This window comes from Bos javanicus, chromosome 7 (assembly GCF_032452875.1).
Source record: "Bos javanicus breed banteng chromosome 7, ARS-OSU_banteng_1.0, whole genome shotgun sequence".
Lineage (NCBI taxonomy): Eukaryota > Metazoa > Chordata > Mammalia > Artiodactyla > Bovidae > Bos > Bos javanicus.
The window spans coordinates 4,002,690-4,030,520 of NC_083874.1; the positions used below are offsets into that span (position 1 = coordinate 4,002,690).

Here is a 27,831-nt window from a genome sequence, read left to right on the forward strand (position 1 = left end):
CTCGCCTCCGACACAGACAGTGTGGGGCATCGCTCACTGGTGTGTGCTGCCCACAGATGCAGCAGATGTACGACATGATCATGCAGCACAAGCGCGCGATGCAGGACATGCAGCTGCTGTGGGAGAAGGCACTGCAGCAGCACCAGCACGGCTACGACAGTGACGAGGAGGTGGACAGCGAGCTGGGCACCTGGGAGCACCAGCTGCGGCGCATGGAGATGGACAAGACTCGAGGTGGCCAAGGGGGAATCCCAGGGTGGCGGGGCGGAGTGCCGGGCGGAGGCCTGCCTTCAGGGCGCTGCGGGCTCGGGAAGCCCACTCAGCTGCCCAGGAGGTACTGGAGGCACCACGCTGGGATCTTGAGCCACCTGCCCAGCCTATAAGGCCTGGGGCAAGAGAGTTGGCCTCTTGTGCCTGTTTCTTCAGTGATAAATGCATGGTCCTCTGAGTGTTCCCTGGCGCTTGAACACAGTACCCAGGAGGGTGTGTGGGAGAGCAGGGGATCATGTCAGGGTTTCAGCAGCTGCCTCATTCATTCCCCATGGCCCCAGACTCCGCCTGAGACTCATACTTGGACTGTGGGGCCACCACCGCTCCTTCCTCCTCTCACCTTTACCCCATCTCTGGGCAGAATGGGCGGAACAGCTGACGAAGATGGGCCGGGGCAAACACTTCATCGGGGACTTCCTGCCACCGGACGAGCTGGAGAAGTTCATGGAGACCTTCAAGGCCCTGAAGGTAACTGGGAAGAGCCTGGACTGCAGCCTCCTGCTGGGGCAGGCGCCTGCGGTGCCCTCGGGCGCCCTGGCTCACAGGGGAAGTCGAGCCCTCTTCCAGGAGCGGGTCTGTTTGTGACAGAGGCCATCTGTGTAGGATGTTAGTGAACAGCAGCTCAGTTGCCGCTTTAGAAACGCTTCCCAGGGCTCTAGGGAAATTCTGCTTCCAGTGGAGCCAATTAAGTGCAGATTACAGACAAGGCATTTCTCAGGCAGACACCCCCATGTATTGGGCTCTCCAGGATGAAAACATTCCTCCCGTGCTGCCTTGGTGCTCAAGAGGAGAGAGCTGATGTAGAACATTCCACGTCGGCTTTTGAGGGTTTTTGTAAAACTGCCTGTAGCACATCAACTCATCAGTGAGGTGTTCACCTTATTGATCATGGCTTCTTTTTAGTGCTCTGTGTAACAAGTAGCTCTTGGAACGTGAGCTTTGTTTTCACTGATGAACTGTGGATCTTTCTCATGGTGGTCAAGGCCTGTGTGACCTGTCATCTTGCCCTCTTTGACTTGGCCGCCAGGGAACTCAGCACTGCTTCTGGCCCTGGGGACCCTGACGAGGGGCAGCTTGATCTTTTCTCAAAGAGTCTGACATGGTGGTGGGGAGACAGAGGGGCAGGTGGTCCCAGAGGCCATGGGGTAGAGTGGGGTTCCGGGCCAGAGCTGGGATTGAGGGTGGCTACAGCCCCGCTGGATGATGGCTGCCTCCTCCCCTGCAGGAAGGCCGTGAGCCTGACTACTCAGAGTACAAGGAGTTCAAGCTGACGATCGAGAACATCGGCTACCAGATGCTGATGAAGATGGGCTGGAAGGAGGGGGACGGCCTGGGCTCGGAGGGACAGGGCATCAAGAACCCCGTCAACAAGTGAGTGTGGCCTCCAGTGCTGGGGGTGGGGGGCAGAAGAAAAGCCCCACACAGAGACATAGGCCAGGGCTGTGGACTCTGGTGGTGGGACCAGGTTGGGCTCTCCATCTTCTCAGAGTGCCAGCTGTGTCCCAGACAGGTGTTGCCCGGCCCAGCATACCCCCCCATGGAGCTGCATTGGGTGCTGCTGCTGAGCCTGTCCGGGGCGAGTGAGGCCTCCCTGCCCCCAAGCTCAGGTCCCTCACCCCCTTTCCGCTGGCCCCATCCCGCTCCCTCCTCACCCCGCCCGTTGCCCCATTGCAGGGGCACCACCACGGTAGATGGCGCTGGCTTTGGCATTGACCGGCCAGCCGAGCTCTCCAAGGAAGATGACGAATACGAGGCTTTCCGCAAGAGGATGATGCTGGCCTACCGCTTCCGGCCCAACCCCCTGGTGCGTGTGTCCCCGTCCCCATCTTGTTTCTGCTGGGTCACCACAGTTCCTCCCCTGGAGGGGTGGTGGTGCTGGTAACAGGAGTGTCCCTCCTTCCGCAGTCCAGCCAGGCTGGCTCATCAGCAAACCCACCTCCACTTCTCCACCTATGTTCAAGTCTGTCTCTCCTCCCCAAAGCTGCCCTCCCTCCTGGAGAATGTGAGCTCGCTGCTCCTGCTAAGTTCTGGATGGGAGGAACCGCTGTCTTCTGTTAGCATAATCCCCTCCCGTTTTATCTTTCTTGCTTCCCACAGAACAACCCCAGACGGCCTTACTACTGAGTATTCTGGAGAAATGCACAAGTGTACTTTCCAAAAGACTGACCATCCCTGGACTGTGGAATGTTCCAGCCTGCATTTCTGCCCGCCCTTCCCGTTGTTGCGAGTGTTGTGCTGTGTATTAAAACCCCAGAGCCTGCCTGCTGTGGCAGCCTGGTCTTGCCATCACCAGAAACCCCTCCTGTTCCTTAGCAGCAGGGCCATGGTGGACGGGGGGGGACAGGATGCACCTGTGAAGGCTGCCCAGTGCCCACAGAATCCTGGAAAATCACACTTTGTGTGCTCGTGGGGACCCCATCAGCCTGGGTTGGAGTTGAGGAGAGGAACTTTGGAGGGGCGGCCAGCAGCTGAAGGAGATCTGGCTGCCCCTAGGCTGAGGGCATAAGGGACCTAGCCTGGCACTGCGCCACAGGGGGAGGCTCAGGAGGGCTCCCCAGGCAAGCCCAGTTCTCCCTCAGACCCGCAAGGCAGGTGGACCCAGGACACTCCCCTCACCTCTCGACAGGCAGCACTGACAGGGCCTCCCACCCACGCCGCATGCAGCAGACCTGGCGGGTGATGCTGTAGCCCAAGCCATCCCGGCTGCCCTGCATCCTCAGAGTAGGGTGGACATACAAGTCCCTAGGGCTCATGCTTCTGGGAGACAGCTTCCCGGACAGATAGACTGGACTGGGACATCACACGCCTCCTGGAAGAGGAGAGGCCAATGGGCAGCCCAGACCACAGTGTGTGCTGAGCTCACCCCATCTCCAGAGCCGGTGCCTCATGTTTGTGCAGAAATCACCTGGGGATCTTGAGTGAGCAACTTGGGCAAGGTCTCCAAAATCTGTGAGCCATTCTTGGAATATCAGGGCCTGCCTGGGCCACTGGGGGCCCCTACAGCTCACCCCCCTGCCCCATACAGTGGGTCCTGCTCAGCCACTGTGGGTTCAAGGGGTCTGAGGACTCGAGCTGGCATCAGGCTCCTGGGCCGGCCTGCAGTTCACACAGCCGTTCAGCAAACACTGCGCACTGACTGTGACCCAACTGGACAGGATCTGCGCCGGGCACCCACACTCTGCTGGGGCTGTGGCCATGAACCCCTAACGCCATCTGAGACTGATGAACGCTGTGAAGAGGAGCCGGGACCTGTGGTGGAGGTGGTCCGGGGAATGTCTCAGTGAGGGAGTCTGGGAGTCCCAGCAGCAGCTCCCTGGTTGGAGCGGCACTCACTACCTTGCCTCTCCTCCATGGATGCTGTTCCCGGGGCAAGGCAGGGGGGTGACATGCAGCCTGCCCTGGCAGCCAGAGTCCTGAGCAGAAGGGTCTAGTTCTGGGTGCCAGATTCCAGCCATGGGAACCTTGGGGCTTGGTCCCTGACACCTTGATCTCCAGGTCAGGGTCACCCCTCCATTTAATGTTCAGTGACCAAAAGGATCATCAGACTCAGACCATGGACTTCAGCCCCAGCCAGAGGGAGAGTTGGAAGAGGAGGCCTTCAAATGCCGGGTGGATGTGTAGACATCTCCCAGATACGGGGTGTAAGACCAGACCCCTGGACAGAGCTGCACCAGACCCCCGGCCCTCCAGGGGTAAAAGTGGGGCTGGAGTGACTGGGTGAGCTGCCTGGAGGACAGGACGCTGCAGCCTGCTTTAAGAGGTGGGGAAATAGGAGAGGGTCCATCTTGCAGACAGGAGAGGGGGCATGTAGGGAAACCACTGGAGTTGAGAAAGGTCAAGAAAGGAGGCTGGAGATTCAGGTCAGCCCAGAGGAACCTGAACTTCGCATCAAGGGAAAGACTGACAGCCCCTGAGGAAGGAAGGTTTTGAGTCAGTTGCCAAAGATCATCTTGTCACCCAGGCTCAGAGAGGGGACCCAGCTGGCCCATGGAGATGGGGCCCTGGCTGGGCCAGGAGCAGGGAGTGGGGGATGTGTGGGTTAGAATTTTACCCCAGGGAATTCCCTGGTGGTCCAGTGGTTAAGATATGCACATTCACAGCTGGGCCCCAAGTTCAATCGCTGGTCAGGTAACTAAAGTCTCAAAGCCCTAATGGTGCAGCTCCACCGCCCCCCCCCCCCAAAAAAAGACTCTAGGTTTCCTTGGGACAAGAATCAAGTGGGCACTGCTTACCCTACTTCCTGCAGCCACAAGCACCACATGGGCAAAAATCCGAGGCTAGTTGGAGGGGTTGACTGACAGCTGCTTCCTAATTTTCCCTCCATCCTGCAACCCCTCCCTGGTCCAGCGACCAGGGAGGGGTTGCTTGCATTTGCCCCACGATGGAGCCCAGCCTCCTCCCGGCTGTCCAGAACTCTCCCAAGTCCACCCTACGTTGCTCTATGAACCTCCACCACCGCCCCAGCCCTAGTGTCTCCCTTCTGCTGCTCAGCCTAAAGCTTGAGGTATTCTTCCTGCCAGGAACAAACATCATCATCAAACTCCTCACCATCCTTAGCCGTCCCTTCGGACCCGGCTACATTAGCAGGTGTTGAGTGTAGAGGAAGAAACAGTAGAGAATCACGGAGCCCTTCAAGGTGTCGCCAACCCTGGGCCCTGGCAGTCTGCCTTGAGATGCCCTCCCCCGCCCCCTACCCCAGGGGCCCAGTCAAAACGTCACACCTGGACACGTGTTTAAATTTGTTTGAGGCCATCGCATGAAAACTGAAATCCCAGGGCACTGAAGAGAACTCTGCACCCAGGCGGGTAAGGTTCTCTTGTCAGTGCGCAGAAACGCAGAATCCGTAACCACTGGATCCTAGTGAAGTTGCTGGCCGAGGACCTCCAGGACGCAGAAATGGAAGCATCCTTGAGGAATTGGGTTTTGTGTGTGTGTGTTTTTTTTTTTTTTTTTGAGGAATTGTGTTCTAATCAGCATTAATAGAAAGCGAAACCGGCTGGGCGGCAGGCATTGCCCTTGGGGACCGCCCCGAGTCCGGCGAGGCTATCAATGGAGGGGAGGGGCCACTGGGAGAGGGAGGGGCCTCGGAGGCTCCCCGGGAGCTCGTGGGGCAATCACAATGGTGGGGAGGGGTGGGGGGGACGACCTTTGCGCCAGGCGGGGCTGAGTCTGGCTGGGTCCCTGGCACCTTGGCGCCCAGAGGCACAGCCACGCAGGAACCGAGCCGGGGTCCCGGCGCCGCGGCTATGGACATCCCGCCGCTGGCGGGCAAGATCGCAGTTCTGTCGCTGGGCGCCCTACCGTTGTCCTTCGCGCTCAACTACGTCTCGCTGCTCTCGTAGTGCGTGCGGGAAGGGGCTGGGGAGGCGGCTTCTGGGGCGGCGGGGCCGGGTTGGGGTGTGAGGGTGCGAAGCGGGCGGGATGCGGATGCGCGGGCTCCCCTGAGCCCAGCGGCCCCGCGCCGCTGGCCCGGGGGAGAAGGGGGCTGGGTCAGGAGAACCTCTCGCTTCCAACCGGAAATACCCTTCCAGCCGGCTGGAGCAGTGTGGTGTAGCTGGGGGCGCTCCTAGGACGTTTGGGGCCTGGGGGAGGGACTTTGAGAAACAGAGCCCCCAACAAGGCAGGGTTTTGGAAGGTTTCTGGAGTTTTCCCAGGGATGTGCCCAGCACAGACTCCAAAGTCGCCAAGGGTCAAAGTATTGTCCCAGATAAGGCCCCAGTGACCCGGCTCTTGCCACACACAAGTTCTGCTGCGCTACCCCTACCAGGCAGTTCCTCCTTCGCCTGTCTGACACTTTCTTCTCTTCAGGGGCTGGCTGGCCCACCCTGTACACAGCCTCAGTTTTCCCTACATGCCAAGGGTGGTAGGGACCTCCCCTGTCCCTACCACCTAACCCCAGGCCTCAACCCTGTGGATCCAGCCACTGAATACCAGCCATCCACCAATCCCTCATACCCCCAAAACCAACACAGGCCGAAACAACAGGGTAGAGGGAATCTTGACTACGGAGTTGGCTCCTTGGGTGCAAATTCCTGGTTCCACCCTCCTGGAACCCAAGTGAGCCAGGTTGCCCCCGAGAGCCTCGGTTTCTTCGTTGTGTAATGAGCATAATCCTAGACTCATTCCATAGTTACAGTCAAGGATTATGAACTATGTGCCAAGACGCTGTTGTGGTCTCAGCTAATTACTATAATTGTCATTGTTGGCTGGATGGGGCAAGAATGGGGATCCTAAGGGGTCGGGGGAAGGTAGGGATCTGGAGAGAGTGTAAGGGGAGAATATGTGACCTTGGATATGTCTCCCACAGTATCTGGGCCTTGATTTGCCAAGTGTCGGGGGCTGCCCAGAGACCTGGCTTCTATTATCTCTGCAGGTGGTTGACGTGCCTTATCAGGTTGATAGGAACAAATCAGGGCAGGGTGGGGTGGGGTTGATGGAAACATTTGGACTTTATCTGGGAGGAGTCAGGAGCTTCAGACAATGAGGTGTACAGAGCTAAGCTCTAGAGATCCTTTGGTGGTTGTGAGCACTGGAACTGACCACAGAGGGTCTTGGAATTGTTGAATGAATAAGCAAGCTGACACACATCAGCAGGTGACCGGATAAATCACATAGTCAGAAGGGGCTGACAGAGATTCCCTCTGTACCTGGAAGAGGAGCAATGTAGATGGGCCATGAAGGATGAATAGGACTTTGCCAAGTGGAAAGACTTTTGGAAGGAATTAGGGGGTGGGGCATGAGGATGAGATGGTTGGATGGCATCACTGACTCAATGGACATGAGTTTGAGCAAGCTCTGGGAGTTGGTGACGGACAGGGAAGCCTGGTGTGCTGCAGTCCATGGGGTCGCAAACAGACATGACTGAGCAACTGAACTGAACTGAGGTGGTGGGTCAGAAACAGCTAGAGCAAGAGCCTGGTGCTGGGAAATGGGAGTTTCAGGGAATGGCTTTCCTTGATGGACAGGAGCTTCAGCCTGGTCACCTGGAGCTTCCTGGTGTCTGCTCTGCCCCAGGGTGCAATAGGGTCTCAAACTGGGCCTGGCCTCCCTGACTTGGTTTTCCTCTCCACAGCCCCCTGGGGGTGGTGTTGATGAGCACCCTGATCCTGGGTCTGCTCTCCTTGGCAATATACAGCTTGTCCCGAAGTGACATCTATTATGACCCACTGTATGCTGGTGAGTTGGTGGGAGGGTCCTGGGGAAGAGAACTGTTTGGGCAAGGGCTTCCTGCATCAGACTGGCAGTCCTTGAAGGGCCTTCATCAGACTGGAGAACCTCAGAGAGACTGGAGACCCCCTGTTGATGGGGGAATCTCAGGGGGCCTCCGCCTTCTGACTTGGGGCTCCTGAGTGCCAGAACAGTGCCTTTCTCATCAACATGTGGACACCTTTAAGTCAAGGACTGTGCCTGCCTATGAGGAAGGGTCGTGGGTCATGTGATTTGTGGGGTTGGGCCTGGGAGCAGCTTTGCACAGAGGCTTTGGGAAACAGTCCCCAGCAAGAGCTCTCAGGCCCCGCCCACACCTAATCTCTACCCCGCCCCCACACTGCCAATGCCCCGCCTGCTCTCCCGTAGTCTTCGCGGTCTTCGCCTTCACATCCGTGGTGGACCTCCTTATTGCTCTCCAGGAAGACGGCTACATGGCGGGTTTCATGGCGTTCTACACCAAGGAGGTATGTCGGGAGCGGTCTGGGATGCCCGCAGTCCTACTGCCTGTCTGAGCCCCACACCTGCCCCCGCAGGGTGAGCCATACCTGCGCACGGCACATGGAGTTTTCATCTGCTACTGGGATGGCATTGTTCACTACCTCCTCTACCTGGCCATGACTGGTGCCATCCGTAAAAGGTGCGCAAGGCGGGCCCTGGGAAGGAGGCGGAGTTCTTAGGTGGGAGGTCCCAGGCCAGGGTGAAGCCAGAAGTGTGTGTAGGGGAAATCAGGAAGTCCCCCTAGGGCTTAGACAGGGGTGGCTAGGAGAAGGAGTCAGGGAATGTCACAGGTGTCCCTGGTGGTCGAGTCTCTTCTGTTGTGTCACCCCGTACCTGGGCAGCCACTGCATCCTTGGACATAGGGTCTAACTGTTCATTCCCTCATTCAACTCCCTGTTGTCCCTTCTGTCTTGGGTGAAACTGAAGGGGTCCAGACCTGGGGAGCCCAGACTGCTCTCTGGACCCTGACCCTCTGAGACTGGGGGACAGGTATCTACCGGTTACTCCTCCATCTCCCACCCAGGAAGAGTTACCGGAACTTTGGACTCTACTGGCTGGGATCCTTTATCATGAGCATCCTAGTGTTCCTCCCAGGAAACATCCTTGGTAAGGACTTGGCTCTGCAGAATCCTGTCTCCCTGGGCTGGGTCACTGCCCGCCATCTGGAAGTCAGGCCCCATGGGGTCCTCCATACCTTTTCTGGTATCTGCGGAGGGCAGCCCCTCACCCCCACCAACTGCATGCCTCTCCATTCACAGTCTAAGTCTGCAGACTTTCCCCACATCTCTCCCATTTTCCTCTTGGAGGAATGGAAGCACATTCCACTTCTTCCCCAGCTAGTGGTCCCTGACCCCAGGGACTTAGCCCAGAATGCTCTTGACATGAGAAGGGAGTCTTAAAGTGGATCCAGAGGGCAGACTGACAGCTTTGTAGGTAGGTAGGTCTTGGGAGACAGAGCAGAGAAGGCAGCCAGGGATGTGGGGATGGCTGTGAAAGAGGACTATCCAGGGTGTTTCCAGGGGGAACGAAAAACAGCTGAAGTGTAGGAGCCGTGTCCCGAAGGTAAATTGGGGAAGGCCAGGCTGAGGAGCATGGTCACCATCCTAGAAGCAATGGGGAGTCAGAGGTGTTAGGGCTGAGCTAGGATGGCATTTGTGACTCAACAGCTTCCAGCCAGGGGCTTTGACATGGCCCTGCCAAAGGGTCCAGCCAGGCCTGGGAGATCCCCACTTCGTGACACCCTGTCTCTCCTACCATGGCAGGCAAATACAGCTCAGAGATCAGGCCTACATTTTTCCTCACCATTCCTTTCTTGCTGGTCCCATGCTGGGCTGGCTTGAGGGTCTTCAACCAGACCCAGGTGCCAACCTGCTGCACTCCCAACATGGTGAGTCCCTTGCCCCCAGGTCAGCCTTGTCCCAAATGCCTGAATGTTCCCCATTTGGGTTGCTTCTCGCCAAAGACATTATCTCCTTGGAAAGATCTCCTTGGTGATTAGGGAAGAAGGGATGAGCCTTCACTGAGTACCTGTTGGATACCAGACTTCTCATGCTATCTCTCATGGGGCAGGTGGAGGAGGACCAAAGAAAGGGCCTTCTGCGGCGCCCAGTTGACCTGGCCCTCATCATCTACCTCATCTTTGCTGCATTCTTCACCCTCTTTCGGGGCCTGGTGAGTCTGCACTGGCCAGCCTACTTGCCTCCAGTCCCCTCCCCAGCCCATCCCTCCCTTCTTTAACTTCTTTATCCAGTGCAGAAAAACGCCACTGCTCTCCCACCTAATCATCCAGGGAAGTTTACTGAGTCTAATCTGAGTGTTCCATCACAAAGTCCCACTCCCTGTAGCCTTCTCCCCAGCTCAAGTATCTGTGGATTCTCAGAGAAGAAAACCAAGGCTGGGCCAGGCCAGAGCAGGGGGTGTGGACCCCTCCCGGGAGGGTGGGGAAATATCCCTATGGGAGGGATGTTTGAGGCTGTTGGTTTGTCTGCGGGCCCTAGGTGGTACTTGACTGCCCCATGGATGCCTGCTTTGTCTACATCTATCAGTATGAACCATACCTGAGAGACCCCGTGACCTATCCAAAGGTGCAGGTGAGAGGGCAGGTGGGAGGAGAGGGCCACGGTCCTGCTGTGGTTAGGGATCCACTGGGCCCCTTTGATGAAGGTGCCGAAACAACACAAGTCAAAGTGGCTGAACCACAAATGGAATTTATTGTCCTACCAAAAAAGTACAGATGGGGTCTTCCGGTATGGCTGGATCCAGGAGCTCAAAGCTACTCTATCTGCAGGCTCTGCTTTCTTTGCATGTGCTCCACCCTCAGGTGGTGCCTTTGTGGTATGGCCGAGACAGCCTTGGGTATCTCCAGGCTTCCATTCTCCCTATTTAGCCACCTCAGAGGAGACTGAGCCCTTAATTTCTCAGTGCTTGAGTGTAAGTCTTAAGTAGGCTCTGATTGGCCAAGTTTAAGTCACATGCTTATAGCTGATTATTATGGCCAGGGGGGTGGGATGTTCTGATTGATCAGACCAGGGTCACATGCTACCTATAGAGGAAGATGTGGGGGGCTCAGTGTATGAGAGTGGTGTAGGGGGGAAACCCAAGGGAAAGAAAGGAGTAATTTCCACAAAGGTGGGATATACAGTGAACCCTAATCTTGATAGAGTCTGAGGCTGGCCAGATCCTCCCTGGGGCCACCACCTGAGGGGCATCAGGAGACCTAACTGAGCAGCTACTCATTCCATCAGTTGTGTGCCCCTCAGATGCTGGTGAATATGTTCTATGTGCTGCCTTTCTATGGCCTGGCCATCTATGCCCTCATCTTTCCTGGATGCTCCTGGCTGCCTGACTGGGCCTTGGTATTTGCTGGAGCCATTGGCCAGGTGAGGTGGGGTGGGGTGGGGTATGTTGGGCCGGTGCTTAGGAAAGTCTCTGCTTGCTCATCAATTGCCTTTGTGCTCACCTCGGGTGATGCCAGGCCCTTGACAGGCTCCCAGGATTTCCTAGTGTTGGAAAGAAAAATGGGCCAGACACATATACCCCATCCCATGAAGTCAGAACTGAACAGAGTGGGTACAGAGGCTGAGAGGGATTCCGGAGGGGCAGAGTTCTTAAAAGAGGGGGCATGGGCTTTGATGTATGGCTATGAATTCTTTAGGCAGGGAAAAGCATTTCAGGAATGGGAACAGCACAAAGAAATGCACAGAGGGGTCAGTGGTTTAGACAGCCATAACATGGATAAAGGCAGCAGCAAGATAAATTGACAGCTAGATGCTAAGGGCTTTGAAATCTGGGCTTGGGAGCTTGTGCTGAGAACAATGGGGAGCCATAGAAGGTGTTTGAGCAGTGGAGGGTTCAGAGCTGGGGGCATGTTTCTGGGTTTCTGATGGGACGTGATAAAGGCTGGACCCTGGCCAGGGCAGTGGGATCAGGAGGACCTTGATTAGATGTATTATTATTTTATCTATTACAGGTAGAATTGAGAGGATTTGTGTCAAGGCTGCCTGGGGTGGGGAAGACCAAGAGGAGGGGCTAGACTCAGGTCAGAGAGATGGGGTGAAGGGTCCAGCAGACAGAACAAAGATGGTTCTGGTTAGGTAGCTGGGCAGAGGCTCACGGATAAATGGGTAAGAATAGACAGGACATGTGGGGCACAGGGATGTTTAGAGACAGAGGGATTGAAGAGGGGAGACAGGTAGGTCAGCAGGACCAGAGAGATAGGGATGAAGAACTTTGGGGTTCCCCATGGTGGGATGCTGGCGATGCTGGGACTTGTCCTCTGGTCTGTGACATCCATCCTCCCTTTCTGGCCGCCAGGCACAGTTCTCACACATGGGGGCCTCCATGCACCTGCGCACGCCCTTCACCTACCGTGTGCCTGAGGATGCCTGGGCCAGCTTCTTCGTGTGTAACCTACTGTATGCGCTGGGCCCCCACTTGCTGGCCTTCCGCTGCCTGTGGCGCCCTGCCTTCTTCCTACGCCCACCTCCTGGGCCCCCAGCCCACCATGAGAAGCAGCACTGAGGGGGCCATGGGACCCCCCCAAGACTCAGTTTACATGCCCAGCCAGCCCTGTCCTCGGAAGGGTGGGTTGGGCTTTTTTAGAGACAGGAGGTATGTTTCTGGGTGCCTTCAGTTCTGGTTATGGTGATTTCAGGCCAGTGGGTGGGATGGGGTGCCCAAGGTCCAGGTGTTCCAGCAGAGAGGGCCACAGGCATGCTCAGCTGTCACCTCACCCAAACTCCACATAGGCACCTTCCCTATCCATTATCTCCCTCAATGGATCATTTTAGTAAAAGTCCTTTTGATGCATAAAACGTTGCTCTGAGTGTTTCATGGGGCAAGGGACCCTCTTCTCAGAACCCACCAGGGCCCACTCATCACTGCCAGCTTAACTCACAGGAGCTAAGGTGGTAGCCAAGAGAACTTGGCCTCTGGTTGGTGTGCACAGCCCCATCTTCCAGATGGGGAAAAACAAGGCTCCGAGAGGACCAGAGACCCGTCTGAGGTCACAGTCAGGAGAGAAGAGTCCAAACTCTAAGCTCCACCAGGAAATTATAATAACTAACAGCGTGACACACTTATTAATCACCTACCGTATACCAGGCCAATGGCCAACCTCACACGCTACATGCTGGATCTTACCTCATATTCCAGATGGGAAAACTGAGTCTGCAGGAGGTGAAGAGCCTGGTCCGAGGTCATGCCTCCTTAATGCAGCTGGCTTAGGCATAGAGTCCTGGCTCCTTCAACCACAGAGCCCTGTGGCTGCTGTCTGATTGGCTCATATTTGGGAGAAACTGAAGTTGGGGGGCAGCCAAGTAGTTGGGGGAAGGGCTCCTTGTCCTCTGGTTTTAACTTTTTTTAACATTTATTTTTATTTCTTTGACTGCCAGAGTTCTTAGTTGCGGCATGCAGGATCTTTAGTTACAGCATGCGAACTCTTGTTCTGGCATGTGGGATCTAGTTCCCTGACCAGGGATCAAATCCAGGCCTCCTGCATTGGGAACATACAATCTTAGCCACTGGACCACTAGGGAAGTCCCCTCTCCTGATCTGATTTTTGAACTTAAGTGAAGTTGCAGGTTCAGGGATAACTCCTGCCCAGACCACTGTGGGTTAGAGGATTGATCTCCCTACCCCTACCAATACTTACTAGGCATCTATAGTATGACTAGAGATCTCTTCATGAAAATTAGAGATACCAAGGGAACACTTCATGCAAAGATGGGCACAATAAAGGACAGAAATGGTATGGACCTAACAGAAGCAGAAGATATTAAGAAGAGGTGGCAAGAATACACAGAAGAACTATACAAAAAGGATCTTCATGACCCAGATAACCAAGATGGTGTGATCACTCACCTAGAGCCAGATATCCTGGAATGCAAAGTCAAATGGGCTTTAGGAAGCATCACTACGAACAAAGCTAGTGGAGGTGATGGAATTCCAGTTGATCTATTTCAAATCCTGGAATATGATGCTGTGAAAGCGCTGCACTCAATATACCAGCAAATTTGGAAAATTCAGCAGTGACCACAGGATTGGAAAAGGTCAGTTTTCATTCCAATCCCAAAGAAAGGCAATGCCAAAGAATGTTCAGATTTCTGCACAATTGCACTCATCTCACATGCTAGCAAAATAATGCTCAAAATCCTCCAAGCCAGGCTTCAACAGTATGTGAATGGTGAACTTCCAGATATTCAAGCTGGATTTAGAAAAGGCAGAGGAACCAGAGAGCAAATTGCCAACATCCGTTAGATAATCAAAAAAGCAAGAGAGTTCCAGAAAAACATTTACTTCTGCTTTATTGACTATGCCAAAGCCTTTGACTGTGTGGATCAAAACAAACTGTGGAAAATTCTTCAAGAGAATTTCTCCTGAGAAATCTGTATGCAGGTCAAGAAGCAACAGTTAGAACTGGACATGGAACAACAGAATGTTTCCAAATCGGGAAAGAAGTACATCAAGGCTGTATATTGTCACTCTGCTTATTTAACTTATATGCAGAGTACATCATGTGAAATGCTGGGCTGGATGAAGCACAAGCTGGACTCAAGATTTCTGGGAGAAATATCAATAACCTCAGATATGACACCGCCCTTATGGCAGAAAGCAAAGAGGAACTAAAGAGCCTCTTGATGAAAGTGAAAGAGGAGAGTGAAAAGTTGGCTTAAAACTCAACATTCAGAAAACTAAAATCATGGCATCCGGTCCCATTACTTCATGGCAAAGAAATGGGAAAACAATGGAAAGAGTGAGAGACTTTATTTTCTTGGGCTCCAAGATCACTGCAGATGGTGACTGCAGCTGTGAAGTTAAAAGACGCTTGCTCCTTGCAAGAAAAGCTATGACCAATCTAGACAGCATATTCAAAAGCAGAGACATTAGTTTGCCAACAAAGGTCCATCTAGTCAAAGCTATGGTTTTTCCAGTAGTCATGTATGGATGTGAGAGTTGAACTATAAGGAAAGCTGAGCACCAAAGAACTGATGCTTTTGAACTGTGGTGTTGGAGAAGACTCTTGAGTCCCTTGGACTGCAAGGAGGTCAAACAAGTCAATCCTAAAGGAAATCAGTCCTGAATATTCATTGGAAGCTGAAGCTCTAATACTTTGGCCACCTGATACGAAGAGCTCATTGCAAAAGACCCTGATGCTGGGAAAGATAGAAGGCAGGAGGAGAAGGGGACAATAGAGGATGAGATGGTTGGATGGCATCACTGACTCGATGGACACGAGTTGAGTAAGCTCCAGGAGTTGCTGATGGACAGGGAAGCCTGGCGTGCTGCTGTCCATGCGGTCACAAAGAGTTGGACATGACCGAGTGACTGAACTGATAGTATGTCTAGCCACTAGATCGTCACCAAAGACCCAGAACTCCATTATCTTAGATGTGGAAACTGAGGCATTGAGTGAGGGGCGGAGTCAGATTTGAGCTGTTGCTGCAGGTCCCCTCTGCAGGGTGTGTGACTGTTGTGGGGTCCCCATCCCAGAGGGAGCATCTTTGGCTGCTGGAGCCCTGGACCCTTTGATGGCAACCCACTCCAGTATTCTTGCCTGGAGAATCCCATGGACAGAGGAGCCTGGCGGGCTGTAGTCCATGGGGTCACACAGAGTCGGATATGACTGGAGCGACTTAGCACACACACCGTGACAGGTGGGAAAACGGAGACCTGCAAGCCCTCTCCCAGGTTACTCAGCCCTTCTGCCCACATGAGGCATCATGAGTGCCACCCCACCTCCATTTAAAAGATAGTTGAACTGAGACCCAGAAAATTTCCTCTACTGGCCCAGGTCAGTCCCAGGCTGGGACCTGGCCTGGTAGCCACTGTTCAGGGCACCCTTCCTCCATCTGTGCCCATCACCACCTCTCTCCAGAGCAGGTGCCACCATGTCCCCTTTAACGCCCCCCCCCCCCCCCGCCCGTCTGCCTGCCTCCTTCCCTCCCTGCTCCCCTTGCAGGCAGACGCCAGGATTGCGCTGTCTGCTGGGATCTGTCCAGTCTTTCCCGGGTGTGCAGGGGAACGCAGTCCCAGCGCCTGGGGGCCGTTGGGCGAGGGCCGCACCGGCAGGATGGTGAGTGAGATCATGGGTTCTGTAGGTCCTTCTCTGAGATTCTGTGTCTCTGTATCTACATCCTTCAGTGTTTCCCTCCTTAGCCCTTCTCCCCCTCCCGCCTCTCCCACCTCTCTCTCTCAGCTTCTTGTATCTCTTTCTCTCCCACTCTTCCCATCTCTGCCTGTCCTTTTCTTGTTCTTCTAGGGCTCTCCCTACTTTTCTCTTTCCTCCTCCCCCGCCACCCCGGTCCCTTTTCTCTCCCTCTCTCTCAGACTCTGTCTCTCCCTCTACACCCATGTCTCCCTCTTCTTTCTTTCCCTCTTGCTCTCTCTCTTTTCTCTCTCAGTCTGTCTCTCCTTCTCTCTCTCCGTCTTTCCTTATCTATTCTGTGTCTCCCTCTGGCACTCTCTTTTCTATCTCTCTCCCTTTGTAACTCTGCTTCTCCATCTTTCCCTCCTCTCGCCTCTCTTTCCTTCTGTCTCCATCTCTCCCTGCTTTTCTCTGTGTCTCAGTCTCTTTTCCTATTCTCGCCTTCTTTCTGTGTCTCTTGCTCTCTCCGCTTCTACCACCCCCTCGCCCCCCACCCCCACCTGCACGGGTTTGCTGCAGTCTCCTGGCGTACAGATAACCTTGCCGCTGCCGCTGCTCCAGCTCCTCTGCCCCTCCTCCCTCCTCCCCCATCTCTGGCCTGGGCCGGGGAGAGAGAGAGAGGGAAGGGGGCGGGGCTCAGGGTCTCCGGTTCGCGGGGGCAGGCGGGTTGGCCACGCAGAACTAAGGGAGAGTGAGTCCAGAGGCGTGAGCTTTGCGCAAAGGCAAGGGTCGTGAGGTCCCAAGAGAGTGGGGGTGAGGGGAGAGTCCGCTAGCCTTCTCCTTGGGACCCTGGCTGGTTGGGGACCTGGGCGTGTAAGAAGTCCTCGCTGCGAGAAAGGAAGGCCAGGGGGCAGGGGGCTAGTCTTCTGAAAGGGCAGAGTCAGGAGGCTGGACTGAGCGCTGGGTGCCCCCAGGTGTGTGCTCGGGCGGCCCTCGGTCCCGGCGCGCTTTGGGCAGCTGCGTGGGGAGTCCTGCTGCTCACCGCCGCGGCGGAGGCGCAGCGCGGCCGGAAGAAGGTCGTGCACGTGCTGGGTGAGTCAGGGCCGTAGAAGCGGATCTTGCCCCGCCGAGGCCGTGGGCAAATAGGATCGCCCGAGTGCGCGGAGCGGAAAAGAGGGAGGGTGCTGGGCGGTCCTGATGGCCACAGTCCCCACCCAGCTCCTCCCGCTCTGAGTCCCCGCCCCCTCCCTAATTTCCTCCTGGAGTCCCTTTACCTTTCTGATCTCCTGACTCTCACCCAACTTTTCTTCCTACACCCCCTTCCCTGGGCCCCGCTCCCCAGGTGCTCCTGCCCCGCCCCTAGGGCTTCTTAACCCTCTTTGGTCGTCCGCAGAGGGGGAGTCGGGCTCGGTGGTGGTGCAGACAGCGCCGGGACAGGTGGTCAGCCACCGGGGTGGCACCATCGTCTTGCCCTGCCGCTACCACTACGAGGCAGCCACCCATGGCCACGACGGCGTCCGCCTCAAGTGGACCAAGGTGGTGGACCCGCTGGCCTTTGCCGATGTCTTCGTGGCGCTGGGCCCTCAGCATCGAGCGTTTGGCAGCTACCGCGGGCGGGCTGAGCTGCAGGGCGATGGGCCCGGGGACGCCTCCCTGGTTCTCCGAAACGTCACGCTACAGGACTACGGGCGCTATGAATGCGAGGTCACTAACGAGCTGGAGGATGACACGGGCATGGTCAAGCTGGACCTGGAAGGTGACCAGACTGTGTGGGCTGGACGAGTCACGTTTCTAAGGGAGGAGAGAGGATATTGCAAGGACAGAAACCAAGTCAAGTTCGCCTGAAGGGATTTAGCAGCTCAGTGGGGTAGCTGCTAAATTTGGGGTGATTTTGCGCCTCAGGGATATCAGCAACGTCTAGAAGCAGGTTATGGTGGTATATAGCGGGGAGAGGCCAGGGATGCTGTGAAACATCCCACAAAACCCAGGCAATTCGCCCAAGCAAAGAATAATCCAATCCAAAACGTCAATAGCGAAGAGGTTGGGAAACCCTGCGGTAGAATTCAGTCACAGGGAGATCCAGGCACTCCATTTCAGGAGTCCTTCCCTCACCTCTGCTTCCCTGGGTGGGCTTTCCTTGGACAAGTTTCCCGGGTGGAAACAAAAAGTAGTGCCAGGCTTCCACCCTCCCAGCTTGGCAATCGATTTCCTTTAAGTGTTACCTAGAGTCCCAGAGTTGTCCCTCATTGGCCCAGATTGTGTCATGTGCCTATCCACGAGCCAATCACTGTGCCTGGGAGATGGGTTGCTCTGATTGGCTGACCGTGGAGCTGCGAGGTGGCGTTTCTATTTGAAGAATTCCCTTCCATTTGGTTGCTTTCCTCACTCCACCTTGGAAGACTCTAGGAGAGATTTCTTAGCCCTCACTTGCTGAACTTCGCAACAAGAGTGAATAACAACAATAACAAAAGCAGCTCTCCTTTATTGGGTGTTTTCTATGTGCCAAGAGCTTGGTTGAAGAGCTCTCTGGAGTCTCTCATTTAATTTTCCCAAACCCCCTGAGTAAGACGCTATTACTAGCAGATGGGCAACTGGCTCAGAGAGGTTAGAGCCTTGACCAGGACACGTGCCATTGAGTGGCAGAGCCAAGACTCAAACTCCAGTCTCAGGCTTCAGCTCTTCTCTCTGGTTCCTGTTTGATCCTTCCTGCAACTGCTGCGAGATGCATCTGCACCCACAAAGTCCTCCCCCTAAACACAGACACACAGAAAGCTAGTGAACTGAGTTGACTGTGATTCTGATGAGGGAGGAGTTTACGAACAGAAGTTAGATGGGAAACCAATGGGAATTGTCCTGGGTAATCCTGGAGACCAAAGAGCTCTTTGTCTAGGATCAAATATTCATGGGGTCCTAGCGTGAGGGAGTCAGCTCGGTGGGCTCAGAACTTGACCAGAAGGCAGGTCCCAATGCTGTAAGAATGTCAGAAGCACATAGAACTAAAGGAAGCAGGGATGTGGGAGCTGGGTTTTGAACGACGAATAGGAGTTCTACAAGTGGATAGATGGAAAGAACACAAAGGTCTCCAGGCGTGGAAAGGAGGTGGACACGATTAAGTGTGTCAAAGAGTCAAGTGAATCCCAAGTTTAAGGCAAAGGAAGTATGAGGGATATGAGCTGGGGAAAGGCTGGTCAGGTCTGACGCCAGAGTGAGGGATGGACTGAAAGGTGGCACCCCTGATGTCGGGTAGGTTGATGCGAGTTGGGGTGGGGGGGCTCCGAGCTGACCCTTGTGTACCCTCTCAGGTGTAGTCTTCCCTTACCACCCTCGTGGAGGCCGCTACAAGCTGACCTTCGCCGAGGCTCAACGCGCGTGCGCCGAGCAGGACGGCATCTTGGCGTCTGCTGAGCAGCTGCACGCAGCCTGGCGCGACGGTCTGGACTGGTGCAACGCGGGCTGGCTGCGCGACGGCTCGGTGCAGTACCCGGTGAGCCAGCCCCGGGAGCCCTGCGGCGGCCTGGGCGGAGCCGGGAGCGCCGGGGCTGGCGGCGGAGCCTCAGGAGGTGTGCGCAACTACGGCTACCGCCACAACGCAGAAGAACGTTACGATGCCTTCTGCTTCACATCCAACCTCCCGGGTGCGTAGGCCCCACCCCTGGGAGGAAGGTCCTGCCCACCGCTGGCCCGGGCCCCGCCCCACCCATGAGACCCCCACCCCCACCCCCAGGCCTGTCTCAAGATTCTTTCCCACTGGGCCCAGTTTTCTCTCCTCGCCTTTCCTCTCCACACCTGTCCTCGGATGTCCGGACCCGGAGGTCCCTAGTATAGTCAAGGCGCGGCAATCAAACAAAGCCTGGCACCAGCACTTCTCTAGCCGAGGCCGTGGTCCCGGGCTGCAGGGGAGCGGGTGAAGTTTCTGAATCCTGAGGCTGTTTCCTGGGCGGCAGGCGAGAGGGAGTCCTGAAATCCGAGGAGGCGCAGCCCCAAGAGCAGCCCTAATCACTCCTACCCACCCCTCTGCAGGGCGCGTGTTCTTCCTGAAGCCACTGAGGCCGGTGCCTTTCTCCGGAGCGGCGCGCGCCTGCGCAGCGCGCGGCGCCGCCGTAGCCAAGGTGGGGCAGCTCTTCGCCGCGTGGAAGCTGCAGCTGCTGGACCGCTGCACCGCAGGCTGGCTGGCGGACGGGAGCGCACGCTACCCCATCGTGAATCCGCGCGCGCGCTGCGGCGGCCGCCGGCCGGGTGTACGCAGCCTCGGCTTTCCAGACGCCTCGCGCCGCCTCTTCGGCGTCTACTGCTACCGAGCGCCTGGCGCGCCGGACCCCGCCCCTGGCGGCTGGGGCTGGGGCTGGGCTGGAGGCGGCGGGTGGGCCGGAGGCTCGCGAGACCCCGCCGCGTGGACCCCACTGCGCGTCTAGGCCTGGGCCGTGGACCGCGGGGGCGCTTGGCGGCTGGCCGAGTGCCCTGTGGCGTGGACTGACCGCACACTGGAGACTGGCTATGCTCTTTGCGGTGCCCTGCAAGTTAACCAGACCTCCTGCGGTCCTTAACCCCTGGCCACACCCTCTGAGGTCCCCAGAGTCTGGCCAATTCTCGGAGCCAAGTCCCTTGGAGTCCCCTGGAGATCGACCAAGCCCTACCTTTTCTGAACGGTGAATTGGGTCTCCTCTCCCAACTTTCCCCAGGAGATGAGGCACACCCTCTGAGAATCCCTGGAGCCCAGCAGACTCTGAGGTCTCCTGAACACTGGACACGTCTCCGGTAATCTTCCGGAATTTACCCTATGGTCGCCTGGAGGCTGGACCCCCGGGATTATCTGGAGACTGGCCACACGTCCTATGCATCTGCCCGAAGACTGTAGACTGGTCCCTTAAGGCCACCTGGACACTGAGCCCTCCTACCCACCATCCGTAGAGAAACCAGAAACCTCTGAGTTCCTCAGTTGACCACACGGCCATGGTCACATGAACACTGTGGGCTCCTGTCCTATTCCCTAGGGTAACCTGGAGATTGGTTACTCCCATTCTCTCCCTTTCTCCCACGAGTCCCCCAAAGTTTCCAGAATAACAGGTCATGTCTCCAGGTCACTGTGGAGAACAATCCCTCCCCTTCAGTTTCAGGGGCTACCACCCTTGTCTTTCACTGTTAATACAGGTTGACACGCCCCAGCTGGCTCGCATGACGGGATGCCTGTGGCGCATCCCTCAGATTCTCTCTGAGGGAATAAGTCTGCCTTTACCTGATGGCCCCTTTCCTAGCTGTCACCTAAGAGACCATCTCCCGGGCCCAGGGACCCATAAAATCCATGTCATTTGCTATGGAGACAAATTGCCCCACTTCCCATTGTTACCAAGGCGACCAGCCCAGCTTCCACTGTCACCTAGAGTCACACAGCCCTTCCTTCACCAGTCACACCCATGGAGTTAGTGCCGCCCTCCTCCAGCTGTAACCATGGATACCACACGTTTCCCATCTTACCCGCCTTCACCCCAGGGACCTACAGCTTCACTCCCACTGTCCTCACCCTGACCAACAGCCAAGGAGACCACCCTCTCCTCTAACTGTCCTGAGAGTGACCCAACGTTCGGTTCTCCAGCTCTCACCATGGAAACAGGCTGCTCCTTTCCGCGGGCGCCCCAGCTCCCTGCTTCTCTCCAAGCTCCGCCCCCAAGCGGCTTGGACCCAGCAGCTGTTGCCATGGAGACTAAACTCCGGTATCTGAGATAACAGAACACCTGTCCCCGTAGGCTTTCTCTTGTAGGTAGGGCCCGCCCCTCCACATTGTCACCATAGAGGCTGTCAGCGTCATCTCCATGACAACTGACTTCCCAGTCCTCAGGAACTTCTTACCATGGGCCGAACTTGCTCCATAGGGCTTAACGGCTGCCCCTTCACCAGATGGGCCCAACTCCAGGCGGACTTCCGGAGCCGCTGGATACCCTCCGTTTGCACGCTAACTACATCTCAGACAACAGCTGTGCACGAGATAACCTTGCAACACTCGGATGAGCAAATGAGACCCTGGTGTGCCCCAACCCTTTGTGCTATGCAAGCGCGAGGCTCCTCTTTTCCTCTCTGAGACCACATCCCCATTCTCCCTGAGGTCCTCTTTCCTTTTCTACCCTCCCTACCCCCACATTTCCCTTCTTAGAGATCCGAGAGAGGTGGAATTGTCTGTAGACCTCAAAATCCACTCTGAACTCCAGGTTCTAAGGGGCAGTTTGTGTTAACAAGTCAAGACCCAGTCAAACTCCCCAGTGTTAATAGCTTGCTCAGGGAGACTGTCCATGAACGAGGCCACCCCAGCTGTTGGAGACCCCAGTTTCGAAATCTTGCCTGGAGAAGCACTGGGGTCCTTCCTGGAGCCCTCTTATTGCCACATCCATCTCCGGGAGACTTGTGTGTGGGTTTGGGGACCAGGTGTGCCTGAGTTTGAATTCTGCCTCTGTGACCAAGTGATGAAACCCCTGATCTTGTTTCCTCCTCTGTACCAGGGCTGCTTTTAAGGTCCCAGTGAGTGCAAAGTGTTAACAGCAGAGGCTCAATAAATCTTTTCTTTTTTTTTTTTTTTTGATGAGTGAAAAAATGAGGCAGTTGGTGGGTAGTTACTTCAAAAATGCACATTGGTAGACAAAATGTTTTTCAGCTGGGGTAGCACGGGGGCTTGGTGATGATTTGGTTGGGAAACGTCTCTCATTCCTCAGGACCATTCATTCCCTCTCCCCAATCTCTCTTTCCTCTCCCTTCCCCCATCATGTTCTTCTCTCCCTTGAGCCACCTCCCATGGGTCTGGCCCGTCTCAGCCCTGTCCTAATTGGGTCACTAACCAACCCAGCGGTTCCTCTCAGTCCCTTGGAAACAAAGTGTGTGAAACTGGATGTTGACTTCCTGCATCAGGAAGGCAGAGAAGTTGCAGGTTTTCCATGGGGTGAGGTGAAGGTGGGGGTCAGGGGAGTGTGGGCTAAGAAGTAGTGAAAAGTTTCTGGGATACGAAGAAAGGAGAAGAGAGGAAAAAAAAGTGTAAATGTCTGATATGGCTGGAGAAGTGGGATGGTTGACTAACTGCTGGTGCTTCGATATCGATGGGACAGAACTCCTAGAAATTCCAACCACTCATCTGAAGTCAGGGTCCAGCCTCCTGGTTAGAGAGCCTTGGGCTCCAACTGAGCCTTAGCTTCCTTGAATAGGAGAAAGGTAATGGGTCACTTTTCTGGAGATGAGTGCGTGAGATTTCTTTCATCCCTCCTTTTCCTTGCTGACATCCTCTCTCTCTTCCTTGGGGTCTGACATCTTGGTTGTGCCCTGGGTAACTAAGTTTTCCTTCTCTCATTCTGTGAGTCAGAGGGGCTGACTCCACTGGGCAATGAGTACTGTGACTCACATTCCTGGGCGACTCTAATCGGTCCAGGGGTGGACATGGACCCAGGCAGACCAATGAGATTCAAGCCCTGGGATTTTGATGGACCAATAGGATCTAAGGAGCCCTCTTTCTGCTGGGTGTCTGCACTGTTGATGTGGAAGCCTCAAGAGCCTACCTGGAGTAGAGCCCCTCTGGAAGCTAGATATTCAGAAAAGCATCTCTCTCCTGTCTTCCAGCAGCCAGTGCACTTCTCAGAGACATCTAAAATTTCCTACATGTCCTTCGGAAGAGGTTTTGTATTCATTCAAGGAAACACGCATGTGTCATTTCCCTCCTCACTTTTACACGAATGAAAGCATGCAATGTAGACTCTACTTGTTTACTTATGTGTTTGGCTGTGCCGAGTCTTAGTTGTAGCACGCGGGGTCTTTGATCTTCATCGTGGCTTGCAGGATCTTTAGTTGTGGCATGTGGGATCTGGTTCCCTGACCAGGGATAAAGCCTTGACTCCTTGCATTGGAAGTGCAGAGTCTTAGCCACTGGGCCACCAGAGAAATCCCAATATATACTTTTTATGTTGTAAAATTTCACACAGTATGAAACTCACCATTGTAAACATTTTAAAGACTTCAATTTAGTGGCATTTGGTACATCCACAGTGTTGTGAGACTATCATCTCTATCATTTTCATCACCCCAAAGAAAATCCCATGCCCATTAAGCAATCTCTCCATTTCTCCTTGCCCCCTCTCCCTGCTCTGACAACTGTTAATCTGCTTCCCATCTCTATGGATCTGCCTATTCTTGATATTTTATATAAGTGGAATCCTACAGCATGTGTTCCTTTCGTGTCTGGCTCCTTTCCGTATGATATTTATGGTTGAATATTCATATATATACATATCACACTTTGTTTATTTTATTGGTTAATGGACATTTGGGTATTTTCCATCTCTATTGTGGATAACACTGCTACGAACATTTGTGTGCCATACATACTTTTAAAGTAACTCTATTTTTCACTTAATAATATATTTGGGGACTGGCTTCCTTCAGCTTGTTAAAAAATCACACCCCCTCCCCTCTGCTGCCAGCATTCTTCTGAAGATTGGCACTGCTCTTTGGATGCACCATAACTTCTGTAACCAGTCTCCTAATGGTGGCCATTTGCACATTTCCCATATTTTGTTGTTAGTAATAAGTACCACTGTCATCACACCAGAGTGTATAACTGGAGGATGCTATCAGGAGTTGTTTGATCAAGGGGTCAAGATTTGCCGTTTTGATAGGATTTCCAACTATTCCTAGAGGTGAGGCCAATTTCTAGCCCATCACTAGATGTGGTTCTTCCCTGATAGCTCAGTTGGTAAAGAATCCACCTGCAATGCAGGGGATCCTGGTTCAGTTCCTGGGTGGGGAAGATTCCCTGGAGAAGGGAAAGGCTACCCACTCCAGTATTCTGTTCTGGAGAATTCCGTGGACTGTATTAGCCCATGGGGTTGCAAAAAGTCAGACTCAGCTGAGCGACTTCCACTGGTTTCACAATAGATGCGCTTGCATATCTCCATACACCTTCACCTGCATCATGTGTCATCACTTGTCACCTTGGACAGCTTATTAGGTGAAAAAGAATCTCTCTTTGTGGTTGTCACTTGAAATTCACTTGTTACGTGAAGCTGACCATCCTCCACTTTGACCTTAGCTGCAGGCTCTTGAGTAAATCATAAATCATTCTCAGTTCAAATACATTGTCATCATTAAAATATGCAAAACCTTTCTCTTGTGAGATTTATTATTTCCCTTTATTTATATGTCCTAATTTGTATTTCTTGGCAATCTGAAAATTGTGTATTATTTTATCAAGCATATGTTGTAGTTTAACAGCCATCTTGTTTCCTTAGAGCTTTTTGTTCATATCCTTTGCCCATTTGGCTGTTGGATTATTGTTGTTTTTTTTTTTTTTTCCTGTTGTGGACTGGTTGCTCAGTGGGTAAGAACCCACCTGCCAATGCCGGGGACACGGATTTAATTGTAGGAGCTCTTTAAGGCAACAAATTCCATTATCTCTGATTTGAAAATTGTTTCCAAGCTTGGCATTTGCCTTTTGATCTTGTTTATATTGCTTTTTGTCATTATTGCTTTCAGAATAAAGCCCACACTCCTCACGAAGCCCATATTGCCCTGAGTGGCTCATCCGTTGCCTCTCTGACCTCGTGTCCCCCCACTGTCTACCTCGGTCACTCTCTTCCAGCCACTATGGACAATTTACTGTTTCTCAAATGAACCATGTTCCCTCTGCAAGGAGATTTTTCCCTTCCACTCTTCCCTCTGCCTGAAACTCTCTTGCTTTCTTCCCTTCTTCATCTAGTTAACACTATTCTTCCTTTAGATTCTGTTCACCTCCTCCAGGAAGATTTCCCTGACCACCTCCCAGGCATCACGTCTGTTCTGTTCATCACTATCTCCCCAACATCCAACATAGGACATGGCTCATAATAGCTGCTCAGTAAGTCCTTGCTGAATGACTGAATGAAGGTGTCAAGAGGCAGGTTGAACTGTTAAAAAATTTTATTAAAATGTCCAAGAAGTACATTAATGTCCACAGTGTCAGATACCACAGACCCACGGAACACTGCAGCTGACAGCAAAACTGACGGAACCCAAAGCTGTTCACGCGCACACACACTCACACGCATGCCACACGCGCGGCACACGCAGACACATGCACACCTCAGAGGGAAAGACCAAAAGACAAACCACCCACTTTAGAAAAGATCGAAGCCCCCTCCTGCCATGGAGCTGGGGGGTAGGCAGGGCAAGGGGCTGAAGGGGCCAAGGGCAAAGAGCATAAGCCAAGACCCCTCAGAAAGGTTGCACCTCTAGAGTCCCCCACCACTCCAAACAAAGGGAGATTCTTTTGTGACATGGATGACTGAGATGTGTTATTATGTTTTTTAAACCAAGAGGAATTATCAAAGCTAGAAGGCAAACCTATATTCCTGGGCTTTCTCAACAAGAAGCGTAAGGTGAGATAGTGGGTAATGTCTACAGCAGGGAAGACTAAAGATCATGGTCAAGGGTGTGGGTCTAGTTTGGACTTCTCAATCTTTTCCTAAATCTTCCTGTGTGTTGAGCATAATTAAGTTTCAACTCCTTTCCCCACAATATAGAGCAGGGTTTGGAAGCAGCCAGAGGCAGGGCCAAATCCTTATTCGTCTTGCAAGCCAGTGCCTTTTGCTTATCTGAGCCTCAGTTTTGCCTTGTATAAAGTGGGGAAAATAATGGTTCCTAAGTCACTGGGCTGTTGAGGAGATTCAAGGAGGCAGTGTGTAAGTCCTTAGCTGGTACCTAGTCCATAGCTGTCATCTATGATTATGACTTCCCTGGAGGGATATAGGCTCAGTCCATCCACTTCTTCCTCTACTGAACCCTTCCGTGGACCGTATATTTGCTTATTTTTCTTTCCTGCACAGGGCCATGCTCCACTGTGGTTTTTAACACTAATCCACAGATGTTACCCAAACTAGAGAGGCTGAGAGTGGACAAAGGACATGGAGGAAAAGCCATGGATCTTTCTTTGCCAGAGACCAGGATGCTGATCCCGAGATCTGGCTGGGGGAGACGTTTTACACATTGTAGATTCTGGGGAGGAGGGCAAGGTGATTTCTTTACCACTTGAAAAATTAAAAGCCTAAAAGAAAAATGTGTGTGTGTGTGTATTTCGGTTTTAACACAGCACAACTCTCTACATTACCATAGGTAGATGTTACTACTTCAAGGGTTAAGCATTTCTAGTCCGCCAGGCAGTGAATGGGCTGAGGGGAGGGATGGGACCCAGGGCAGGACCACTACCAAGGTCTGCTTGAGGGATGGATATGGGCACTGAGCTAGAAAACGTGGCACCTCCTTGGCCCACAAAGGAGGTTCTTTGTCTCCCTGAGAGATGGAGGGGGAGGAAATCTGGGCTTGTCCTCTCATCTGTGTGTGTGTGTTTGGGTGTGCATGAAATTCACCACACATGGAAAACCACCAAACCTCAGCACTGGACTAGACCTGGGAGAGCCAGCAACACAAATGTCCTTCCCTGTCCACAAATTTCTCCGACTATTCTGACCCCTAACCCTGAGGAGCATGGCGGGATGTTGTTCAAAAAAACATTCCTAGAATTCAGCACGTAGGAATTCCACACTCAGTTTATCCACCAAGACTAAGGACCAAGCTTGGGCGGAAGTCCAAGTTGAAGGAAAAGCAGTCGTCAAGTTCAAGCAGTGTGTTTCCATGTAATATTCTACCCCCAAAGCCAGTGACCTTCACTAAAGGCTTCAGCCTGCACCCGGGACATCTGACAGGTAGCTAATCTGGAATTCTGGCAGTCAACGCGATTCCTTAGTGCAAATCCAAACACACATTCTTGCACCCTTATCAAAGCCTTATTTTCACAACTGGCAGTGAGCCTTGCCAGCAAAAGACTAAACCACTGCAAAGACTGATCTCTGCCAATTGTGCTTCCCTCCACTGGGAGGTGCTCCCAGAGTTCAGCCTCACTAGAACTGGCTTTCCAGACACATGGCTGCACCTGCCAAGAGGACCTTGTGTATGTAAGAAGGAGGAGAGAGGAACTTTTTACAAGTGGGAATGTATGGTGGGGGGATGTGGTTTGGGGTTCAGGGGCTTCCGGACCCTCTTGTTTCTCTCTGGGCTCTGTCTCCCCAGGTGAAGGCTCCAAGGGAGGTGTGGGAAGGGGGTTGTGCTTTCTGATGCCTGGTTCTTCAACAGAAATTCCCTTCTTCCTTTTCCCAGTCCTCTGCTGGGTGCTTCTTGTGTTTTCTGCGCTCCTTGCGAGATTTGTGGTGGCGATGCTGGTGGTGATGCTGGTGGTGATGGTGGTGTCGCCGCATCCTATGGGACCGTCTGGC

General features: G+C 53.9%; 4 protein-coding genes across 8 annotated transcripts in view; 3 read left to right on the forward strand and 1 right to left on the reverse strand.

Moving 5' to 3' along the window:
• Positions 1 to 2,566, forward strand: part of SUGP1 (SURP and G-patch domain containing 1) — a 32,090-nt gene extending 29,524 nt beyond the window's left edge. For both annotated transcript variants that reach the window (XM_061421445.1, XM_061421446.1), the window contains 5 exons: positions 57 to 234; positions 632 to 738; positions 1,496 to 1,641; positions 1,945 to 2,074; positions 2,368 to 2,566. In XM_061421445.1, coding sequence (XP_061277429.1) covers positions 57 to 234; positions 632 to 738; positions 1,496 to 1,641; positions 1,945 to 2,074; positions 2,368 to 2,394 — 588 coding nt within the window. In that variant the 3' untranslated portion in view covers positions 2,395 to 2,566. The remainder of the gene's footprint in view (positions 1 to 56; positions 235 to 631; positions 739 to 1,495; positions 1,642 to 1,944; positions 2,075 to 2,367) is intronic.
• Positions 2,567 to 5,395: 2,829 nt separating this feature from the next.
• On the forward strand, positions 5,396 to 12,290 carry TM6SF2 (transmembrane 6 superfamily member 2). 2 transcript variants are annotated; one of them, XM_061421448.1, is made up of 10 exons: positions 5,400 to 5,611; positions 7,343 to 7,446; positions 7,846 to 7,943; positions 8,013 to 8,116; positions 8,501 to 8,583; positions 9,240 to 9,364; positions 9,547 to 9,648; positions 9,975 to 10,067; positions 10,737 to 10,856; positions 11,791 to 12,290. In XM_061421448.1, exons 1-10 carry the CDS (start codon positions 5,517 to 5,519, stop codon positions 11,995 to 11,997), a joined length of 1,131 nt encoding a protein of 376 aa, XP_061277432.1. In that variant the 5' UTR covers positions 5,400 to 5,516; the 3' UTR covers positions 11,998 to 12,290. The 2 variants fall into 2 exon arrangements, with proteins under 2 accessions (XP_061277433.1, XP_061277432.1); XM_061421449.1 differs by lacking the exon at positions 9,975 to 10,067 and having other exon boundaries at positions 5,396 to 5,611.
• Positions 12,291 to 15,397: 3,107 nt separating this feature from the next.
• HAPLN4 (hyaluronan and proteoglycan link protein 4) lies at positions 15,398 to 26,618 on the forward strand. 2 transcript variants are annotated; one of them, XR_009737309.1, is made up of 6 exons: positions 15,398 to 15,550; positions 16,537 to 16,654; positions 16,956 to 17,318; positions 18,865 to 19,197; positions 19,583 to 21,580; positions 26,389 to 26,618. XR_009737309.1 is itself a non-coding variant. In XM_061421447.1 (5 exons), the coding sequence occupies exons 1-5, from the start codon at positions 15,548 to 15,550 to the stop codon at positions 19,972 to 19,974; spliced, it is 1,209 nt and encodes a 402-aa protein (XP_061277431.1). In that variant the 5' UTR covers positions 15,398 to 15,547; the 3' UTR covers positions 19,975 to 22,122. The 2 variants fall into 2 exon arrangements, 1 of the variants encoding a protein (XP_061277431.1); XM_061421447.1 differs by lacking the exon at positions 26,389 to 26,618 and having other exon boundaries at positions 19,583 to 22,122.
• Positions 25,466 to 27,831, reverse strand: part of NCAN (neurocan) — a 30,554-nt gene continuing 28,188 nt past the window's right edge. For both annotated transcript variants that reach the window (XM_061421439.1, XM_061421442.1), the window contains one exon: positions 25,466 to 27,830. In XM_061421439.1, coding sequence (XP_061277423.1) covers positions 27,685 to 27,830 — 146 coding nt within the window. In that variant the 3' untranslated portion in view covers positions 25,466 to 27,684. The remainder of the gene's footprint in view (position 27,831) is intronic.